The 24,572-nt window shown below is 42.3% G+C and overlaps 1 protein-coding gene across 1 annotated transcript in view; it reads left to right on the top strand.

The window, feature by feature from the left end:
• The first annotated feature begins 876 nt into the window (after positions 1 to 876).
• LOC137278177 (DNA mismatch repair protein Msh6-like) overlaps positions 877 to 24,572 on the top strand; it is a 90,537-nt gene continuing 66,841 nt past the window's right edge. Inside the window, exons 1-4 of the mRNA XM_067810370.1 lie at positions 877 to 1,146; positions 8,762 to 8,930; positions 18,597 to 18,811; positions 19,695 to 19,783. Of these exons, the coding sequence (XP_067666471.1) occupies positions 978 to 1,146; positions 8,762 to 8,930; positions 18,597 to 18,811; positions 19,695 to 19,783 (642 nt within the window). The 5' untranslated portion in view covers positions 877 to 977. The remainder of the gene's footprint in view (positions 1,147 to 8,761; positions 8,931 to 18,596; positions 18,812 to 19,694; positions 19,784 to 24,572) is intronic.

Genomic DNA, 24,572 nt, shown 5'->3' with positions numbered 1-24,572 from the left:
GTCTTGGTTGCTCTATGGTAATGTCAGATGGGTGATGTTATTTGTTGATCTATGGTACTCTCAAATGGTGATATTCTTGGTTGCTCCATTGTACTATCAGATGAGTGATATTCTTGGTTGCTCTATTGTACTCTCGGATGGGTGGTGTTCTTGGTTGCTCTATGTGGTACTCTTAGACGGGTTATGTTCTTGATTGCTGTGTGGTACTCTCAGATAGGTGATATTCATGACTGCTCTATTCCTCTCTCAGATGGGTGATATTCTTGTGGTATTTTTAGATGGGTGGTGTTCTTCGCTGTGTTATTGTACTCATAATGAAGGTTTTTGGTTGTTACGAATCTTTCGATAGGTTTTACCATAGGTGTGACTGCGGAGACGTTTTGCATTTCCAGGAGCGAACATTCACAAGGCCTTCGCTTTGCTTTGTCAACACAAACAGACAAACAGTGCTGTGCATAAGGGGTTGGACACAGGAACGACAAAAAAATAGACTGACTGAATCACGTTGTCTTTTTAATTGACAGCGATATCATTTACATCATATATAATTTCTAATTTGTATTTCATTATATTCCATACACATGGACCCCATGTGTTATTTGAGGGTTTAATGACCGTCCCTACTCCTTTTAATATTTAAGCATAAGTTTTAAATATTTTATGTACAAAACTGCTGACACCACCATTTTTCTGGCTGTACTGTATTCATATTTTTATGTTATTCTTATGATAGTATCATAATTAGTAAATTAGGCAGTGTGATTTATTTTGCCTTCATGAATTTTAGGTGGGTATTAGCGTTTGAAACTCATAGCTGGAGTAACGAAGATCGCGATCAACACTATGAGAATAATCTAGTTTCGTTTTTGTTATGATACCTTCATCTTTTAGACATTCCACCGGAAGCGTGTTCTCAAAAACGCGGGAGACGATGTGCGTGGAGTGTTGACATTATATTTTGACGGAAACCTGTTAAAATGTCCATAAAACAATCAAATCTGTTCTCTTTCTTCACAAAAACGCCAAACAAAGCTCCAAATAACGAGACATCAAAGAAAGCTGTGTTGTCACCCCGTCGATCACCGAATTCGTGTAAAGGGAAAACACCTGCAACCAACGGCAAGAAGACTTGTGACACCAACACAGGTATTAGATAAATTAAAAAAATTAAGTGAAAACATTGGTGATGATGTTATGACATAGGTGAAGAAATCAGATGTTTTTGCCTAAGGTTTCAGTCTTAGTTTCAATTAGAAATGACCTTTTCACCACTGTTCACAACAAAACCATGAGGACACAAACAACTAAGCACCATGCCGTCATATGATTCCGTGGTACTTAAGTTTCCGTTATATTTTCTAATGATTTTCTAATTTTCTCACGATCCACGCACTAAATCACCTATCGACTGATTACGTTCAGCAGTAGGTCATCACGGCTGTGAGCGAAATATGTTGAGACATTCATTCATTTTGCATACGTACAGTTATCAACTAAAAAAAAATACCTTTATGTCTAGCTATTTCTTCAAACTGTGGAAGTCTCATAGGGCCATCTTTGCAGTTGTTTTTTTAGTTCCATTTCAAACATTCTGTTGATCAACTCTACATATTTTGTGTACTTGAAATTTACACTGAAGAAATATGACTATTTTGTTACTTCTAAAATTATTGACAGTATAACAACTTATCCACTTTGTTATTACTGTAAACCTACTTTGACACTTCAGGATTGGCTGTTCATAACATGTCAGATTGTGACGTGCTGTGCACCCGTAAGTTGGTATGTAGGGAATACCATGGAAACATGACATCAACAGAGTTTGTGCACAATGGCCGCCTGTGGTCCAATACCGACAACGTTGAACTTCAGAATGACAAAAGTGTTTTATTGACATATATGACATAAAAAGGTAACCTCGCGTAATCAATATTCGCGCACATAACACGTTTCGACATGGTATGCAGGATTAACAAGGCACATGAAATTAAACAATTATACAAACCTCCATCAGCGTAAAATGTTTCTAAAAACACAAGTTCCAGCCTTTGACACTTGGCTTTCGTAGCGGGAAGAAGCCATTATCCGGACGACAGTATGTGGGTCATTTGTGAGCTACGTCATCAATATTCATGATAGCTGATGACAGGACAATCAGTACGGCGCACAGTTTATGCCAACAGCTGATAATGATGTAATGTCTGAAGTTCATGTCTTGCAGTACCGATAACAAGGTTTTAGCAAGGTAATGTTCAGAATCTGTCTACTTTAGGCTATATTCGTAGAAAAATGCTGTAAAACGTTCCAGTAATCTCAGAGAAAATGCAATGAAAGTAGTAAACGTTCCATTAATCCTGAATGAAAAGTTCATAACATGAAAAGTTCACAACATGAGAAACTGATGTGAAAGTTGAATGTTGCCAGTATTTACTAGTGAACATTGACAGTTTCATTGTCTGCAAGGATGGCAAATCATGGCATGGACAGTAAAAAATATCCTTTCTTGAAAGTCTTGTACCTGCACAACAGTACTTGAGGTGAGTCCGGTGGTCACATCCTCTATACATACATTCTCCCCATGAAGTGAAATAGATGGCATCAGAATGTACTTTTTCCGAAGGCACAAATCTGTGACAAACGCAGCATTTATCATCCTCTGTGATCTTGTCAGATGAACTATCAGAAACTGTTGTATGTTTCACCGGATGAGCAGCTTTTGTCTTTTTGATGCTGGAAGGTCCAGGCTGTTGGAGGCCAGATGAAGAAGCTGTTGCTTTTTTCTTTGGTTTAGATGAAGCTGTACTTGTGACGAGGATGTTATGTTGTACAATTTTCTCCCTTGTGGAGTCTTCATTGATAGTCTTTCCTGACACAACTATGCTGATTGTCCTCCTCTTGGTAACCTTGTTAACTTGGCCAACAGCTTCCTCCCAGAACTTGAAGAATGTTGGCGTTGATGTTGATGGAGATGGAGTAATTTCTTGAAGATCTGGAACATCAGAGGTCAGCTGAGTTCCAAGTGCCGCTCTCTTCAAAACCTTTGCCGGAATGAACGCTGATTGGTCAACAACGAGTGGGTCAAATGGATGGATTCCAGATTTCCAGAGAGAACTTCTCAAGTTGTCAGGAGAAAGTACCTTGTCATATGCTTTACATGTGAGATCGCAAACAGAATATCAATCAATACCAGGGCAAGCATTAGCTCGCATAAATTTGTGACACTCGTTGTTGTAGTTCCTTTCAAATGGGCCAAAGCATCCTACATCAAGTGGCTGCAGAACATGTCTTGTGTGTGCAGGGAGGATGAACAGAATAATATTGTGTTCTTTGGCCAAGTCAATGTGTTGAAGGGAAATATGGGACTTGTGACCATCATACAGGATCAGTATCTTGTTTGAATCTCGGCCTTGTACAAACTTGGCAAAATGATGTTCAAGATAGTACCTGAAAACCTGAGTATTGGACCAGCTAGACTCTGTTACAGTTCCATCAGCTCCCTTTTATTGACACACTGACCATTAGTATCCGAATGTCCATCCGCCTAATCATGTAGAATTATAAAGTCCTAGTTTATGTTACTTCAGAGAAATTGCCATTTCCTCGAGAAAAGTGAATCCATAAAATTTGATTACTTGGTCAATGCATTTTCCCAGTACATTGACCCTTCCTAACTTAACTTCAATTGTTCCTTATATTTCTATCAAATATTTTATAAACTTTTTAACTCAAAATGTCTTGGTTATAGCAGTCTTTGAGTAGTTCTGGCCTCATCCTCTTGCCTGGAAATACAAAGTATGGTGGAATTTGGTTGCCAAGAGCGTTGCCACATCCAATAACAGTAACAGTAGTACCCTTGCCAGATACTACGGCTGGTGTTGTTGCAGCAGCTTCTAAAGAAGTTACAGTGGATGGAGACGAATGGTTTTGTTTCAGTCCCTTTTCATCAACATTGTCAGTTCTCTCTGGTGAGTTAAGTAGGTCATATTTACTGAGAAGTTTTTGAAGCTCTTCGACACATTCTGTGACACATTCTTGTGATGTAGCCTTTGCCCACTGTAGCTCCAAATTCCTTGGCTTGCACATCTTCAGTTCAGGCCATCTCTTCATGAAGTTGTAGAACCCCATCAAAGTGAGAAAACGTTCTTCATTACGCTTACCAAGTGCTACAGCATAAGTACTTGCCATGTCCACCACTTCTGCTCTGCTATAGCCATAACCTGAAGCAGCCATAACCTTCAGATGTTCAACAAGGTGCAGTTCCTCTTCTTGGTTGAGCAGCAACAGTATACCAGGCTTGACAACTTCAGGGTTCACATAACCTCTGACTCTGTCACGCAACGTTGCCTCAGGAATACCATCTTTTCCTGCTGCTCCACGGATAGAAGCACCACCTTCAACAACTGAAACATAGGCATTTGTCACTGCTGTTGGTGAGTAAGGCCTGTATCGGCCTCCAAGCCTTGAATGCAAGTCAGGACATGTGCAAATATAACAAAAAGCTTATTTATTTGTAACAAAATTTACTCACACACACACCCCAAAAAAAATCACCATCATTGTTTTGTCTTTTTTAATGTAATCAGTATCTTTTTGGAGAATTTTTCTGAATAAATACGAGCATATTTCCTCAATTAATTACTTAAAACAATTTCCTTTGATCCTACAAAGTCGTTATAGTTGCTATTCATTGGTAACCTTTGATGAAATTTTGCTCTTAAGATGTAAGGAATATGTCTGAATTGGGCTTCCATAATTTTTTTTTCCTGGGCAAGACCCCCACCTACTTGGGTCATGACCTTTTAGCGTCAGTAGTTACTTATACAGACGACCAGTAGATAACTGCTGTCATGAGTGAAAACTATTTTCTGGATCTCATTTTCATCCCGATGTTTTTGGAATTAGTGCAGAAGCATGAAAAGACATATGCTAGATAACTTTTGATAAGAAACTCACCTTAGACACATTTGATTTCCACATTGTGATGGCAGAGACGAGTCAACGACTTCTTGTTTATAAACAAGAAATCTGATGTCACGGTTTTATGTGTACCTACCGCGTGAATCTGGGAATGATAGGTGCGCGAAAATAGATGTCCACGAATTTACATTACGGCAGGATATGTCATGTAACTCTACATTATGTTTACATGACTTGACAACATCAGCGATCATATTCATAGTTGTGAATTACCTATGCCCCATGACGCGAGGATATATTCTTCTGTTGTTCATGGACCTGTTTGTTCAAGCGGTAGCAATGTTGTGGTAGAAATATAAAACAAAACACAAAATTGCTGATAATCCATTAAATTCCATTCAGTACTTAAATGTACTCTTGAGTGTTTCCAGTACTCCTGTATTGAAGTAATGAGTACATACTCCTGATCTTGATAACGTATCTGGAGCCTTGTATTACCCCTCGTAATATACTGAACATCATTGAAAACGCACCACCCCTAAAATTGTGGATTTCTAAGAGCAGAAGTGAGCAATCTATGTAAATTTTACATATTTGTGTAGACCAATGTTTGATAAAGAAAAGAAGCAAAAAACAATCAAGCAAAACAGTGAAGATTTAATGCAGCTGACAATGAAATAAAGATGGGGTCAAAATGGAAAGTCAGTAGCGTGTATGACCCCCGTTAGCAGCAACACAAGCTGTGCAACGTCTCCTCATTGAACGGATAAGTCTCTGAATAAAGTCCTGAGGCACTGCATTCCACTCTTGCTGCAAGGCATTGTCGAGTTCCCCAAGGTTGTTGATCTGCGGACGACGTGCGAGGCGTTGGCCGATGTAATCCCACAAGTGTTCGATGGGTGACAAATCTGGTGACAATGCAGGCCAATGAAGTAGAGGAATGTTGTTGTTAGCCAGATACTGTATCGAAACACGTGCAGTGTGGGCTCGTGCATTGTCATGTTGAAATGTGTGCAGATCTTGATGCTGGTGAAAGAAGGGAACGACGTTGTTCTGAAGAATGTTGTCACGGTAGTAAACGGCATTCACTCTGCCACGACAAACAATCAGAGCGGTTCTGTGGTGATAACTTATCCCTCCCCACACCATAATGCTGCCTCCACCCCACCAATCGGTTTGCACAACACAATCCTGATGATAACGTTCACCCCGTCGACGTCATACCCGTAGACGCCCGTCAGCATTTCGCAAGTGAAAACGCGACTCGTCGGAGAACACCACACCATGCCAACGTCGTAACAACCACACACGATGCTGTTCAGCCCATTGTCGGCGTTCACGGCGATGCCTGTCAGTCAGGATGGGTCCAACGTAAGGGCGTCGACAACGTAACCCTGCCGCACGGAGACGGCGTCGGACGGTGGAAGCGCTGATCAAACCACGTCGACCCTGGACAGCGTTGGCGGTTCTGGCAGCGGGCAAGGTTCGATCCCGAATATGGCGCCGTACAATGTCTCGATCTTGGCGAGGGGTGGTAACACGTGCCTGACCTGGGCGTTGCCGGTCCCTGCTGGTTCCTGTTTGTTGGTATCTGTTAGCAAGCCTCAGAATGGTCGAATGATGACACCCAAATCGTCGTGCAATGTTTCTGCTTGAAGCGCCGACCTGCAACATACCCAAGGCCTGTTCTCGTTCCTCTGGTGACAATCTTGGCATGGCGAAAAAACTTTACTTATGAAAGTACTGCAAAAATGAGAACGGTTTTGTGCCGAAGGTCATTTATACCCCTGAACAGCATGCTTTCTGCATGCAATTTGTGCCCTTCGTGTGTGATGTGCATGAATTTTGTTGTTTTCATGTGATGTGTTCGACCGATCCGTTTTTTACTGTAGAGCGTTATTTACGATCTAGTGTGTTATTCTCAAAATTCCCACCATTAATTTTCCATTTCCAAAAGATTCTATTGCCTTATTTCAAAATTTACAGGTGGTGCGTTTTCAATGATGTTCAGTATATTTTGATATTTATATAGTATATCCAGGGGTACAACTGAAAAGTTGATATTGAGAAATAAGGGTGGAACAGAGTGCTCTTACTATGGTACAGTACATAATGCAGTACAAGGTAGATGGCATATCACTGATAAATAAATTAAACAAATTAACACAACACAGTTTTCATAAGACAGTTATAGTCTGTGTGACTGATCATTGTTCTAAATCATTGTCTGTCTCATGTTTCAGTCAGTTAAACATTTAGAGACTTTCCACATTCCTTGCAGGATTCGAACTTAACACTTTGAGGTACCAAATTTGCCATTCAAGCTACTATTTTGCTACCTGAAACGAAACTCAGTAGCAAAACCTTGCTACCTGGTATTTTTTTTCTTGAAAGTGCCTACATTCATCAATTAGCAGACATTTTCAAAGGACAGATCTACACTTGTGCACTTGCACTCACAGACTTACCCATACTGGTGTTTTTGATTTTCAAAAATGCTCATCATAGCTTTTCTTGGTCCTTATACATTGCAATACTCACATAATTGCGACAGAGAACCAGTCGGCCCAGTGTGCATGTGCTGATATAATGTGTGATTTGGGGTCCATGGATGAACCCTCAAGTTATGAGACCCATACTTTATAGTCAGTTATATGCAACATGGAACAAATGCCAAGTAAATGGTATATTCCTTAGACACAGCAGAACTGGTTTTTTTTGTGTAGTGTGCCAAGTAAAAACTACACACCTTCAGAAGTGCACTAACAAATTTTGTATTTGTAAATAGGTATGTGTATAGGTAACTTGCAATCAATCATCACAAGACATGATAAATCAGTTGTCCTTCCAGTTATTCAGCTATGGCAAAGTAGCTATTAGTACACACATTTTGATCCTAGCTCATGGCGATTCAGTTAGCAAGTCTGAAAAAAGAATTTCTGTTCCATTACCAGAATAATTCATATCTCAGGTAGTTAATTTGATAGAGATAAATATGTTTTGGTATAGGTATTATGCATGTTTTCTATGAAGATATGTAACATACTAGGCGATATGTACAAAAAGCGGACCATTATGAAGATGTAAGAGGAAGTGGTACCATGATGTTACTGTAAAGAATTTTAATGAATGAAGACGGGATTAAATTTAATGAAATGAAATTGAGGAAGATTGTTTTATTATTAATTTTCTGACATATATATGTTTTAGGATGGCAGTGTTTACTGGCGCTATAACTCTGTATGTTGATAATGGTTGATAGGCTTCATTTCCATAGCACAAGTCGCAAACAATTTGATATCTTTCATCAAAACTTGGCAAATACTGGTATGTGAGGCAGATCTTGAAGTAGTGCCTTTTGGTGTTTACAGATATGTAGCATTTATATTTTTCATGATTTCCATGGAAATGATTCGAACGTAGTCTAAGAATACATCAAGTAACTCTCAGATGATATGCTGTTTCAAGTGTGTGGGTCCCAGGGGGATATGTCATCTTCTGGTGACTCTTGACTTATTAGTATCACTACACAAGTTTTTCAGTGAAGAAGATGCTAAGTAATTCATCATTGAATGAATGTCAGTGACAGGCACAACCATTTCAGCAGTGTTTATTCCACTTCAGCATGACAAATAAACTCACGCTGGGAAGAACTTTTCCCCAACGTTCATGAGCCAGGAGGGCTTCTTAACAAAACTGTGGTTGGGTTTGTTTTGTTTTTTTTCAAATTTTGAAACACTTGATCAGTTATCATGACTTTCAGCCACTGGTGATTCTTGATTGGAATGTTGTACCATGTATTCTTACCCGTGGTAATGTATGCTTATCAAATTGTGTTGTGTAGAGTTCCAGCCTGGTGCTGTTGTATGGGCCAAATTGGAGGGGTACCCATGGTGGCCAAGTCTGGTGTGTAATCATCCGACTGAGAAGAAACATACCAAAGGAGGAAAACAAGTCCAGCTGCATGTCCAGTTCTTTGATGACCCTTCGTCTCGGGCCTGGGTCCGTGCAAAGTAAGATGATACTCTTTTATGTCATTCAAATGTTTTGGTGAAAGTATTTATTGTGCAAAGCCATCATTATCCAGTCCATCATCTACCATATGTTACTGTAGATCAGCTGATCTCACAGGTAAGCTGAGGTCCTAACTTAAACCTTAAAATGAGTATAAAACAGTTTGTTCCAGAGGTAAGTTGACCCCCTAAGTTTGCTCATCTTTTCATCTTGATGAGTCATCCGAAGTAGAGGCAAGAATCCCTATTGAATTATGCAAGTTTATCCTCTGATACATATTACTCCAGTCCTGATTGTTTACAGCAATCACTATCATGTTGCGTTTACACATGCCTCAGAATGAAGTGAAGTTGACAGAAAATGGATATGTATACATACTTTGTTATTAGTGACAGGTCAGTTTGTTCTATGCACAAAAACTATCCAAGAATACATCAAAGTGCTGTCACATAACCTTTGTTATCCCCCCAGCATGTAGTGTGAGAGTATATAGTTGACACTCTGTCTGTCTGTCCGTCTGTGCGTCCATCCATCCATAATCATTATCCCCCGCAACGCATTTTTAGGTGGTGGTGAGAGGTCCATGTATATTCACATTTTCTGGACCAGAACTTCAAAACCATTCACTATTTGAAGACACGATTCGATTTAGAAATGCAACATGTCTTAATTGGGTGAAAGTGAAATCCCAAATATGACATACGTTGCATTCACTATTTATTCACCAAATTTGGCACAGAGATGGATCTGGTGGTGTACTGGTGCCTTTTGGTAGTTTTGGATTTCTGATTAGAATATTTTTTGTGTTTCCAAGGCAACAACTTTGACTAAACTGTAAAACCTTTCAATAAAATTTCACCAAACGTGGCACATAGATTAGTCTGGTGGTGTACTGCTGCATTTTGGTAGTTTGGGAATTCTGAATAAAATATTTTCAATCCTCTCATTCCACTTTGCCAAACATTTGACGTCATCATAAGTACTGTGTATACCCGCATATAATGCGACAGCCTCCTTCCCCACCCCCCCTCTACACCCCTTCAAAATCGAGCATAAATGATATGTGTATAATGCGACCACGGATGAAGCACACCAGCGGCACCAATAAAAAAAGTGTTTTGTTTATGCGAAGCCTTGTGGAGCGTATTACTCCAAAATGACCTAGAATGAAGCACATTACCAGCACATCCAATAATTATATGTTTGTCTTCCGTTGTTGTTTTGTCTACGAAGCTTTGTCGAGTGTATATCTCCAAAACAAGTCACTAGGTCACTTGTGCTGTAGGGACCATCTCCAGCAAACAAAATGTAATTTTGTTACTGGTTATGTTTGTCTATTTTGCCGTGTATTTCAGTATAGGCATGTAACATATACTTTTCTGAAGGACCAAAATGACTGCAGTGATAATTTAAGTTAAATATATAATAATATGGAAATTATATGCTAAATAGATAAAAGAAATATGAGATGATCCCGCTTGTGAAACACTGAAGTGTTTGCTAACTGTGAAGGAGTTAATATTTTTAACACGAAGCAGGGAAAACGATGTGTCAAGTTTCTGAACTGCAGCTCTTAGTATATGGCACAATCAGTAACCTATTCTAGTGACTATGTATAAGGAGTGAATTGCCACACCTTTGTGTCCGTGGTAAACAGGATTTCGCGGGAAATTGGTTACAATTAAAGGACCACTAAACTCAATTTTTTGGTACTCTTTTTATCACTGCATATGAAAGACTTCTTGTTAGTCATAAATGAAACACCATTTTTTTAAACAAAAACTTGTGGTTAATTAATACCAAGCGCTCAAAAGGTGCTAAGAAGCCGTCTTCTTCTCTCTCTCTCGCCCGCAAACGAAACCGCAGACAGGTTACGTAACTCTGTCGTCAGAGCCCTATAGTGACGTCATAGAAGGAACGACTTCCAAGTAAATGTATAGAAAATGTGTAGGAAGTTCGTCATTTTTACTGATTTCTCGACGTCACCAAAGACATGCCGAATTGTTGTGTTGCCATCAATTGCTCCTTGGCGTCAGGTGATGGTGTCACTATGCACAGATTTCCACCAGACTCTGTAGTTTGTGCTTAAATTGGTTGTTAGTGTGGGCGTTGTAGAAACCTGTGGTATATACTAAATCGGATGGTTCGCCCCCTACTACGCTTCCATGATAGAAAATGGAGTTCAAGTTTCATCAAGTTATAAAATCAAGACTGCTTACTACACATTGCTGACCAAAAGGATTTTGCATGGGTATAACGCTTTCTTCCTCGGAAACGAGGTTGTGGTCGAAGAGACAATAATATTGTAAGTAATGTTATATTGACCCCTTATATTGACCGATTCCAAGAGTGAAATTGTTATGTTATAAGCAATGTCATGTAAAATCCTAATGTCCATCAATAAAATACATATTTTACTACCAGTGAAAAGTAATTTCGATTTTGTAAGTCGGTGAAAACAAACTTAAATAGCATTCATCCTCAGACAGGGTGCCGCCATTTTTGAAAATCGTGAAGTCAAATCCATTTGAATTAATGAGATTATGTATGGTTTGTTCTCATCAAGTTAGAAAATCAAAACAAAAAATTTGAATCATTACCGAAAGGAGTTTACATGACACAACCTGTAACATACCCTAAGCGAGATTGTGGTTGAAGTGAAAATACTGCGCGATAAGTTTCTTCACTTGCTAAATTTACTTGGTTTGTAACGTTCACTCATCAGTACAGTATGTGGACACTTGTCAATATATGTCTTTATACTTGGTCTCATAATCCTAATTACTTTATAATCATACTTGTATGCATTTTGAAACTTAATAAAAAGAAGCGATCTGCAAATGTATAACAGGAATGTAATATGTAGACATTTCATAGTTTGCCTATATGAATTATAATTTGCATGCATGCCCTAGTGTGTGTCGTCTGCATCATTACACTTAACGACGAAAACAATGATTCTGTTGAAAGCTACAACAACTTATTAAAAACAAAAATGCAAATATTAAAATGAAAGTTAAAGGAGCAATGTCAGGCTATTACCTTGTTCGAGGAATGTATCCATCAATATCCACACAAACAAGTGATACATAATTCATCTGCAGATTTCCCAAGTGATGTGTCTTTTAACTGTTTAATATACGAAAAGGTGATGTATCGTTTCAGGTTTTTCACATTGCTGTATAGTTTCATTGTTTACCCAAGATAGCACACCTGGCAACTCATTGCATAATGTGCGTCATTCTTTTTAAAATGTTATTTAGTTAGCCAATAATGAGCAATCAATCAATGTATTGGCGGTTAATCTTTTGAAAGAAGGGTGTTGTTTTACATAGACACAGACATGACAGAGCATATTCAGTATAGATTCGTAAATGTACATACATAAACCTTTTGACAAATCCCCCATTTAAATCCCCATAAAACTAATTAATCAATCAGCGTGTTATCGTTTAATCCTTTGATCGATCCAGACAAAAGAAATGCCAAATGGGGCCTTTGTTTGGTAATCTAAGTGGCGTTACCACTAATTATACCTGTTATAAATGAGCACCAAGTGAATGATGTCAAATAACGTGTAGGTTTATACCACCTAGCACGGATTACAACCTAGCGACACCAAGTGATTTTGACAGAATTGTCTATGAAAACAAAGGTTGTAACTCAAAAACTGCAAAGCAGGAGACAGAACTAAGTGATAGTCGATTGTGAGAACATATAGCTTTCATTTCAGGTTTCGCGATTTTAGGTTTGTACAAACCTGTAAACGAAATAGTTTAACCCCAGAAATGTAGATGAATACTGCACAGACCCTCATTTCTATACCCACTATTACTTCATGGAGACGCTCCGCTCTGATTGGTTGAAATTTCGTTTGCGGCTGGGAATTGTGCACTGTTGACAAAAAGGTCGATTTAAGGTAATTAAAGATCGAAATGAGCAGTTTTAATGACGGGGTTTCATTTATAACGATGTCAGCAAGTGATTTTGCATTTGTACCCTATTAGAGTATATGCGTCCTTTAAGAAGTGAGGAGAAAACACCTTGACGTGTCTGTAAAGAACAAATTTCGTAGGGAATGGCTGTAAAGAGCGTCCCCCTTGACCCAGACTTGATTTTTCAGTGCTTTTTCACAATTTGTCATTCTTGTCTGTCAGCTGGCTTATAAATCTGGATCGATGGTCATTTCAACTTCATTTGCAGAGAATATACGTAAAAAACAAGGAAACGAGATACAAATGGTCTTTATTTCGGATATTAACTGTTATTTCGGACTAAATGCGAAGTTTTCTGGTGAAGTGCCGCGATGGCTATCAAACGTTGGTTGACTTCGTCACTGGAAACTGAAAGTGAAACAGCTGGAAAAAAGCGTAAATGTTTTACTTACCTTACCATAGGTCTATAGCTTATTACCTCAGGCATCGCTTAGCAGGAGATCTGACAGAGTTGAATTGCTATTCAATCTTGAATGGCTACCACACAAACGATGACTGTCATACGTATCTGGATCTCCCCACTGCACATGCGTGAAGACTCCACAAGAACTTCACTTTTACTTCAAGCATCATCTTGTCTAGACGTGTTTGGGTTGCTATCTATTTTTATCAGCTAATAAAGTTTGACTTACTACACTTTTGCACTGATTCCTTTTACGGGTTCTTGGTGTTGTGGTATGTAATATTTTTCAATCTTTGTGTCGGTTATAGCCTATAAATTCGTTATTTGTACACTTATCGGCTACTTCGTACGAGACACGGTCGTGTGTCTCTTAGTTTCGGTGTTGCCTCTGTAATTTTTACTGGATTGGTTTTATTTATCGGCAGATTGGTGTCTGTTGATATTTCTTCCGCCGTATCTAAGCTTTGTGTTTTATTTTTTTAGTCACTTGGCGCTGTATTCTCGTGTAATATTGCTGCCCTTTTTGGAGAGGCAGCCATTTCACTTGTCAGTTGCAAGCATGCTGCTGCACGTGTGAGTGGAGCAGTCCATTACGTGGTAAGGGATATTTTTTCATTTATCCTTATTGTCATGTTTACATCTTTGTTTAATTACAGTAGTTGTGCATGACACGTCACTTGTGCGTGGTGTGTAAAGGCCTAAAGTCTGGCAAGGATCCCCGCTCTTGGTGTCCGGATTGTGCTAAGGTGTCGTGCACTCTTGATCAGTGTTGCGCAGCGTGTACGGGGTTATCAAGTGCGGAATTTAAGGTTTTTCTGGCGGTGGTCAGGAAGAGGAAGACTCAGAAGTTACGTCACGTTCCCCTGCGCACTTTTCAGGATCCAGATTATCTGTACCTTGTACGCCGGAGTTGATGACTGCACTGGAGATGCCTGGGGTGGTGTCTGATACTTCTGCAAGGGTGAGCCGAAGCTGATGCAGACTTTGCTGTCGTTACTGACGCCAATGCAACCACCCGGATGGGAGGTTGGGTGGACTTGTCAAGGCCAGATGCCCTAGCGCACCCGGAGGTTCAACGGATACTTTGACCTTTACATGTACCTATCCCTTCGATGACATCAGGTTCATCTCGGGAGCAGACGACGCCTCTGACTAGGACTCCTCCGTTGGTCTCGGACTTTACAGAAGCGCCGCTGAGAGAGGAGCGCATCCGGTTACCAACACCGGCACCTGTAGGTGCATCTCAAGCAACAGATACACCGGGATTTGTGAGATCAGTGTCAGGGTTGGGCGCATTGGTGTATGGAGCGCTGAATGGCGCCACTACTGTCACCAGCGGAAGAGAGAGAGCAGGATGAGCAGGTGTGAGAAGATCAAGATCTAGAAGCCCCAGGAGCAGTTCTTCCAGCGGGTCGGTGCCAATCGTTGTCCAGATCTTCGGATCGTCGGGCCAGATCTCTCCACTCCACTCTCTCCGACGCGGTATCCTCCCTGAATGAAGACTTTGCCAAGTTCTCGTTAAATTCTACGATTAGGGCGCCCCGGTCGAAGAAGCAAGACTATAAGGTTCACAGTCTCGACTTTGGGACTCTGGGACAGTGTTAGATGAGGCCATTCAGCGACTATCTTCCACCTCCACTTAAAAGTAAAGGACTCCAGAATGCAAGTGATTGACACGGAACTGCGGCACATCCAGAAGCCAGTCTCGGAGCTAGGTCAGCAACATCAGCGGCGACTGTGGATTTGAAGGAAGCTAACGAGTCCTGGTAGGAGCATTTGTTGTCGTTATTCCTGTGACAGGGCAAGGTGCTTCATGAACTGTTGGGGCATGTCCATACAGCATTAGAGATGACAATGGTGATGCGTAGGAAGGGCTTTTTAGGCGCATGTTCGTGGCAGGAAAAGTTGAAGCGGCGTCTCATAAGAACTCCTTTTTCCTCAGAGGCCCTCTTCGGATATGCTATCCCAGAGGTTTTCAAGGAGCATGCAGAGTTAACTAACACTGAGGTGGTCGTCAGCATTTGAGGCCCTATGGGGAAGCGCACCTATTCAAGACGTTGAGGGTGTTACCTGTCATGACTTTGACCTTCTGTCCCCAGCTGGCGGGAGACTGGGCATCTTTTGGAGGAACTAGTCCATCCTCGAAGATCCTTACGTTACCAGAATTCTGAAGAAGGGCTACAAACTACCGGTCATACAACCTCCACCGTTGACATCCCAGCCGGCATCGACATAAAGGATGCATATCTGCACGGCCCCATCTACCCGGTTCACAGGAAGTTTCTGAGGTTTGTATACGAGGGTCTACATTACCAGTGGCGGGTCTTGCTGTTTGGCATTTCCATGGCCCCGTGGCTATTTACCAGTATCACAACGCCTATCAGTCGATTTCTTCATATCAGGCAGATAGAGTTCGACCCATACATAGACGATTGCCTACTCATCCAGTTCAAACCTCAGTTGCTTCGCAGACAGCTAGACTTTGCCATCCATCTCCAGGAGCAGTTAGGGTGGATAATCAACCGGGAAAAGTCGCAGTTGCATCCCACACAGGAATTGGTGTTTATCGGGAGCCTGCTCCAGACACAGTATGACCATGTTCGGATTCTTCTCGACTGGTGGTAGTAGATTTCCCTGTTTGTAATGAAGGGACTATCGGAGCCGTTGCTTCTCAGGGAGTGGCAGTCTCTGTTGGGCCTACTGACATCGGTGCAGGACTTAGCACGCAGAGGGCGCCTGATGCTATGACCGTTACAGAGGTACCTCCTCCCATACATACAGGCAGACGATGTTACGGTGCTGATATTGCTTCTGGTACATCTGCACCAATACCTGTGTTGGTGGACGAACAATGGTAAGACAACCTCGGGGCTCTGGTCCTACGTAGAAGCAGGTTGGCACATCAACAATCTCGAGCTGGAAGCAGTGATTCTAGTTGTAAGCCACTGGGCGCCGTTACTACGCCACTCCAACCTATTGATTGTTTCAGACAATGCGACTGTCGTATGGCTGATTTTGAGACAGGGGACAACCAGGCCCAAGTCCCTGCTGGATCAGATGTTCCGCTTAGCCAGTTTTCTAGATGCAAACGACATCTAGGCCACAGCTCGTCATATCCCAGGTTGCAGAAACGTCCTAGCTGATGCGCTTTACTGACAAGGGAAGCTGTCCCTGACCGAGTAGATGCTTCACCCGGAGATACTTCGACTCTTATGTCAGGATCTCTTGCGCCCTCTGATAGACCTACTTGCCACGAAGTTCAATGCTCAGCTTCCATTGTACGTGTCACCGACAATAGACCCGGCAGCTTTGGCGGTCAATGCTCTGTCGATTTCTTGTTCAAGATCATTGGCGGGGTGCACAGTTTCCACTCAGTCACTCTATGATGACAAGTGGGCTACATTTGAGAAGTTCTGTGCCCAGAAGTCGCAGGACCCATTGTTAGCGTCACCCTAGAGTTTTTTATGTTATTTGCGGTGTTTCGAGGAAACTCGGGCAGTACCAATGGGACTTACCTGTCAGCAGTAAATTCAGTGTTAGCTGTCAGAGGTAATAGGAAGGTCTCAAAGATCCCATAACTGGTTGCTATGTTGAGGGCGTTCAAGCTGGAGGATCACAAGGTTAAGTTATGGCCGCCTGCGTGGGACCTGAACGTTGTGCTACAGCACTTGAGAGGTCGCCCCAAGGAGCCTCTGAACAGGACATTGTTTGACAACTTAACGAGGAAGATGGTGTGTCTGTTGGCACTAGTTACATCGGCGAGAGTTAGTGAAATTCACATGCTGGGACTGGGGCTGTACACAGGGGCCTTCTCTGGGATTTCTTGGTGAAGAACCAGCTGCCAGGTCAGCCAGACAGGTTATTCACCATCACCCCTCTTACTGCCATCATCGGACCAGATGTTCGCGAAGAACAGTTATCAGAATATATATCAAGAAGTCCTCTCCTTGTTGGGGAACTAGGAAGAGATTGTTCCTGCCTTATTTGATGACTACTAGAGGGGAAGTCACTAGGAACACAGTAGCCTCATGGTTGAGGCAGACCCTCCTGGTGGCTTACGACGCACAGAATCTTCCACACCCGTCATCTAACAATCTGCACGAAATTCGAGCGTTAGCCTCTACAGTGGCCCTGCACAGAAACTGTATAGTTCCTGATGTTATGGCTGGATGCTTATGGCGGTCCTTTACAGTATTTGCTAGCCATTACTTGCGGGACTTGGCAGTCTATGGAGGGGCTGCAGTCTTTCTGACCATTAGTGGTTGCACAGCAACTCGCGCGTCCTTCCACCCTATAAGGTATGATCTTACTTACCTTGGTCTATGGGGATCTTGTATGTAAAAAAAATGAGATTATGTACCATGCCCCTCCAGTGGTTAGTATGTGACTTACTACTAATTTAGATATTTAAATACTTACATTACCATAGGGCGGTTAGTCCCTCCCAATGCTGGAAGCTCCTTCCCACTACAGACTGTTCTGACTGAGAAGTAAAAGTGAAGTTCTCGTGGAGTCTGCGTGCGAGTGCAGTGGGGAGATCCAGATACTTCTGTATCTGGATTGCAAGGTAGCCATTCAAGATTGAATAGCAATTCCACTCTGTCAGATCTACTACTAAGCGAAGCTTGAGGTGATATGCTATAGACCTATGGTAAGGTAAGTATTTAAATACCTGAAATATTTAGATTTTAACAAGATCATGTACCCCAGGTATAATGCAACCCCCCTTCCTGACACACACACACCCCCCCCCCCCCCTAATCAAGGTACGAAAAACTCGCATTATACGCGGGTATATAGACAAACTCAAGACGAGTATTTTACCATTGCCAAACATGCACGCAGAATTTGACAATTTTTTTGCATGAAAAACACAGGTTTTTGCATTACAGCAAAAACTGCAGATGTTATATTTCCTGATCACTGCATCAGAATTCATCTAAGTTCCGTTTTGAAACCTGTAAATAAGCTGATCCACTTCAACAGACTGCTGTTTTAGTGCCTCAAAATCTGGATTATCTATGTTTATATACATTACATATCACTTCAACTACATGCATTGGTGCTTTCCTGAGTACAGGTCAGTGCTTGTAGTGGTTCTGGATCTGGGAGAGATACTTGGCAGATCAATATGTGTAGTTATGTCAACGATGGTTGGAAATCATCAGGCCAAAATAAATGTTAATATGGCCATCATTCTTCTAACTGTACATTCATTGTAAAATGATATGTTATTGTACCTGTAGATGTGAATATATTCTGTTAAGATATGTCAAGGCCTTCAAAGGTTCAGACGACAAGGAGTTCCAGCGAGGAGGTCAGTTCCACTGCCACGATACAGAATGTTATGAGGGAGCACTGAAGGCTGATGCGGCTATGAAGATGGGTGTGGAGGAGCGACTGTCCACTCTGATTGTAGAGCTGCAACCTTCCGACAGTGAGGAAAGTACAGAGGAGGTAGCAGAACCCACTGAGTTTGACCGTAAGTAGTACAGTTTTAAAGGTCACATGCAACCAAAAAATCAAACATAATTAAAACACAGTTATCACTTATTCGTGATATATACAATGCATTGCTGATTAAGAAAAAAAACAAATAGACAAAATTATGAGCTTATAATCGCAAATCAAAAGTGCAATATTTTGTACTTGGGTTTACCTCCCTTGAAATGAAGCAGACGCGATACCGAACCCAGTGCCAGTGGGTGTAACAAAGCCTTTTCATTGGCCACTGGGTCATTTGCTGATATGCATAGCTTTGTATGTGGCTTATAAGCCTGATTGGTGTTAACTGCATGTGGTCAGTGATTGAAGTTGTGCATTGCATATTGTCATTAGCAGGCAGACAGTGCCAGTAAACCATACATTTAGTTTTCTCTGTGACAGAGATTGCTTATCACAATCAATATGTTTTTTTTTTTGTTTATTTATTATGTAACGAGAAGATTGTTTACTTGTTTGTACACTCAACCAAGATTAGACAACTGTTCATGACCTCATACTCTGGTCAGGTATACTGTTTCAAGCTCTGCGAAACTATTCACTTCTCATGTGTTTTGAGCGCAGCGCAGCACAGCTGTTGAAACCACTTTTTCCCCCAGTGCTGGGGGAAGCTTAGTGAATCGTTTGAACTCTGATTTCGCAGGCTTTATTTCAACACATTTTTTTCAACTTTATAGGTTGAATTGGCATTTATGATGATTTGTTTCAGGAAGTGCATACCGAATAGTATCAGAGTCTGCAAAGTTGTGTTTTACGGTGCATGTGACCTGTAAGTGGAATGACTGCCAATAGCAGTGTAAGACAAGTAAGAACTTTGTGGTTAGGTGGATGCTGGAAGTCTAAAGTAAAATAATATATTTCAGCTGATATTTTTGATGCGGAGATGGAGGACAATGAAGCTGACAACAGCAAGGAAAACCATAATGACAGCATGAAGACTGATGACAGCAAGGTAACTGGCATGATATAACTTTACAATATATAACTGAGTTGCCACAACTTTCTGTGGCAAGTTGAGTCCCATGCATGAACCTTGTGATCAAGGGATCAAATCACCTGCCCTACAATTGTTTTCCTGTAAAGAATTTTTGAAACAATCAACCATTTAAGTGTTCTTATCATGACAAGTATCCTCAAGATAGGAATGCTGTGTGTTGCAACACCCACCAAGCATGAAACATGCTAACAAATTCACATTTTGGTGGAAACCCACATTAATCTAACCATGTTGAAGTGGTGATGTATAGGTACTAATTACTGTTGTCCATTACACTGGTAGCTGTCTAAATAGGCACTTGTTGATACTGAAGAAATAATCTGGTTTAGACATTGTGCCAGATTGCATAGCTGAACTACCTGTGACTAGAACTGCACCAGTTTTGTCACTCTCATCAACATTGTTGTATCACATTGTTCTCTCAATTACAGCACACTTACAATAAAAGACAAAGATTTAAGCTCATTTTGATATATTTCATAACATAAACATGATAAATCACGACATCTGAAAAAGAAATAAGACATTTTGGTTTCGTGTCCGCCACACAGCTCAGAATGGGGGAGTTTACTCAGCAATGTTTGTATGTCTGTACGTATGTCCAGTTTCTTGTTAGCGCAACTTTTGTACCTAATTATGAATTCTTTTTCATAGAGATCGTCCTTGGGGTACATATATGTATTTTCTGCTGCCGGAAAATGTCACGTGACAGTTGTATCAATGTTTTAATAAAATATTGTACAATAAACAAAAAGTCTTTTTTTGTTCATTATAGTCCCCTCACCATGTGGAGTCACCCCTCTGCCATGCAGGAGCAGGCAAAGGTAAGCATCCATCATTCCTTCTGCTGTCACCCTTCAGATATGTGTGTGCTGGAAAGTTAAAAAGTTCAACTCTTCTCCTACTCTATGCGTACTGTGAAGATGACTGAGTCTTCTTCAACTGTATGTATGGTTTATTTTTTCATTAATGGAGAAACAGAACAATTATTTAAACCAGGAGTTGACTTTTCTTCTGTGACTATTGTATTTGTGCTGGTTTTCCATTGGGTTGCACACGTGTTGCTTCCCCATGGCAGGAAGTCAGCACCCCAGCGTATTGAAATATTGCGTCTAGTACCAACAAGTTCATGTCGTGGGTATTCACGTAATTTTCAGTGTTTTGTATGTGATACACCCAAAGAAAAAACATGAAAAAAACTTATGTGCTTCTGTGTAGGCCATTATCTTATGCTTGGCATATTAGCTTTTAGGCTTTTACAGCGTGTTCTACTTGTGGGACAAACATCCCTCCACAGGACAAGCACGACAAATGCCTGTGCTGTCTGGAGAACGCGGGCCATGAGGCCGAGGTGTGCGGGTTATGTTTGGGCTTCTTCCCTGGGGCCTGTAAATGGACAGCAGTGGACTTCCGCTTCTATAAGGGGTGGCGGGAGGGGAGCTGACGGAACTTCCTCCGTCTAAGACTAAGAGAGCTAAGCATGATAAGGCTAAAGAATCCAAGTCTACAGCTAGCTGCAAAACTAAGTCTGCCCCTACGCCGCAGTCCTCCTCCTCTCAGTCTGGTTTTTATATGTCACTTGTCCGTTGACGATTCCTGAGGTTCTGGTCTCTGTGCCACCCCTCCCCATGAGAGCGGAGCACTTGGTTTCGTCCAAGCTTCCTCCTGCGTCTCGGGACCGGTGTTCGGATGGTACTGTTTCGGAGACTGGAGTGGAGGGTGCTTTGGGCTCTTCCCTCCCTCCCCGCTGTGGTTCGATCGTCCACTGGGTGGGATGTGGGTCCTCTTTTTGTGAGGATTCCGCCTCTGGCTCGGAGATTGAGGCTATGGACGTCAGGGTGGTTGAGGAGTCCGAGGGAGCTTTCCGCTTTTCCTCGGCCTTGCGGGAGGTGCATCCACGTATCACACAGGCAATGCCCCAGGCCGCAGTCCCAACTAGTCGCCCGACTCTTCTGCGTTCTGCCTGCCGGGTGAGACGTTTGCCCGTAGGCAACTCTGGCAGATGCAGCTCCGCATTCTCCCTTCCTTGGTGATGGATCTCCCCCTTGCTGGTACCCGCCTATGCTTTGATTTAGCAGAGCCTGTTCGGCCCTACCAGCTGGGGGACGCTTTTCTGTTTCTCGTACCGGTTCTGGATGAGTGTGTGTTCTTTTCGGTCGCCCTTGAGGGAGACTCAGCTTCCTCGGGTGCAGCTCTGGCTGCCAAGCAAGGGCATTTAGTTCCACCTTTTGCCAAGTCAGGCGCCCCCCTGCGGCAGGCATACCGGACCTATGAGGAGGTCTATCGGAATGCCATGCAGCAGGTTAGGGTGGTGGTCCATGAAACTTACCTCTCCTCATTAGCGAGGTCAGCCCTGGAGACATGAGATGTTTCCCCGAATGTAGTTCTCTTGCGTCAGCTGTCTGAAGTGGAGGCCACCTGATACATGACTCGTTCAGATCGGCGGCTTCTACAGCTGTGGTTGTCGACGTCTCTTTACTCGATGCTCTCTCTTGACGGGTTCTGGCCCCGCACAAATGGATGCTCGATCGGCGGATATTCAGAGTTATCTCCCCGTTGTACGGATCATGCCAGGTGGATCTGTTTGCGTCTGGTGGGACGAATCAGATACACGTGTTCTGCTCTCGAATACCGGACCAAACTGCATTGGAGTCCGACGCCTTCCTGCTGGATTGGGACAGACGGGACAGGTTCTGTGGGTGCTTCCGCCACTTCCCCTGATTCCCCGGGTCCTCTCCCAGCTGTCCACCCAGCCAGCTCGGCTACTTGTGCTTCTGGCACCGCTTTGGCTGTCACAGAGTTGGTTTTGGTTTCCTGTATTTCTCAGGTTTCTGGCTCAGCCTCCTGTTCTATTACCTTTGCGACCGGACATTCTCACTCAGAACAGTCCGCCACACCCCAATCCAAGGATTCAGTGGGTGGCTTGGCCTCAGTCACTTCTAGCCTCGAGGCACGCAAAATTCCTGCAGCAGTTGCTGACACAATTCTGGCTTCGAGGCGGGATTCAACAAACGTTCAGTATGAGGATAGGTGGTCCTGCTATGCGTGCTGGTGTTCAGATAGGGGTATTGCAGATCCATTTTCTGTGGATTTAGTCCAAGTATTGGTGTTTATGCAAGCTTGTTTGAAAGAAGACCTGGCGGCTTCGCCCATTCGTGGCTACTCTGTACGGTTGGGTTTTTTCCTCTTACGGTGCTCTCTATAGAAATCACAATGTGGGCGGGGTTATGTTTGCACTTTTACAGTGCTCGTGCATCATGCTTAGCTCTGAGGTTGGTATCGGTACGGTTGCTCCCTGTCGGTTCTCTCCATTAATGCCTCTTGCGGAAGGTCATCAGGAGTACACAGGTGAGAATTTTTGCATGAGTTAATTTTAATAATTACTATCGCTATAATTACGTACTGTACCAGAATTCCCTCCTCCCTAGCCTCCGGTCTTTGGGATTCTGAGTTTATGCATATATGTACGTACCCCAAGGACGATTTCTTTAAAAAAGAATTAGACAAACCTGTAGAGGTTTCCAATTCTTTGAAGAGAATTGTCCTTGGGGTAGGCCACCCACCTCCCCACAATTCTGTTCACTGATTTATTCAGCAGAAGGAATGATGATACGGGCTTGGATGCTTACCTGGTTGCCTGTGCATGCACGTCAGAGGGGTGACTCCACATGGTGAGGGGCCATATAATGAACAAAAAACTTTCTGTTTATTGTACAATATTTTATTAAAACATTAATACAACTGTCATGTGACATTTTCCGGCAACAGAAAATGCATATATGTACCCCAAAGACGATTCTTTTCAAAGAATTGGAAACATCTACAGGTTTGTCTAAATTTTTAACTTAGCTTACCGTAGGTCTTATGCATATTACCTCAAGCTTCGCTTAGAAGAGATCAGACAGTGATTTGCTATTCTCTAGAAAGACTACCTCATGTAGGAACAGAAGTGACGAGAGCTCCCTTTCCACGCAAACGTGGACTATCCAAAAAATTCACTTTTACTTCAAGCATCTTAAGAGAATGAGGTCTGATTTTCGCTAAGTTTCACTCCTTACTGATACTTTTTCTCTGTTTAAGTTGTGTTTGGTTTCTGGTAGTTATGTTTTCATAACCTTTTCTCTGTTTTGTGTGGGTGAAGAAGAGAATGCGTAAACTCCACTTACCTGGCTACCTCGTGTTTCTCACTTCGGTGTGGGGTGTCCCCCACATTGCTGGTTGTCTTCGTGCTTTGGTGTCCGGACTGTGCCATGGTATCCATTACTGTTTCTAAGAGGTGCCATCATTGTACTTCTTAATCCATCCCAGACTTTCCTCGTGGCAAAAAGGAAGCGCTTTGGACACGGCGGAAGATATCATCTGGGCTTCATCTCTTGAAACTTGGTCATCGTTGCCACAGACTCCAGATAATCATTCATTTCATTTCCAGTGACGATACAGGTGCCTGTCCTGGGTTCTGTCAAGGGTTCTGTCTCTACGCCTAGCGGTCCGACACCTGAACCTCAACGCTCATTGGATGCCTTTGTGGATCTTTCACAGCCTGATACCCTCTCTCACCCCCAAGTACACTTGAAGAAGAAGGATTCTTTTGCTGACTGCTTTGTCTACACAGCCAGGCACTGTTCCTATGCCAACGCCAGTGCAGATTTCTACATAGTCTGTGAATCCAATGCTGAGGCGTATGGCTCCTCCCATGGATGCAGGTGACTTACTGCATACCTCAGCTCCGATGACGTTGCAAGTG

The sequence above is a fragment of the Haliotis asinina genome, chromosome 3 (genome assembly GCF_037392515.1).
Source record: "Haliotis asinina isolate JCU_RB_2024 chromosome 3, JCU_Hal_asi_v2, whole genome shotgun sequence".
Lineage (NCBI taxonomy): Eukaryota > Metazoa > Mollusca > Gastropoda > Lepetellida > Haliotidae > Haliotis > Haliotis asinina.
Note: the sequence above shows the minus strand (reverse complement) of the source record. Positions and strands in the feature narration are given on the sequence as shown.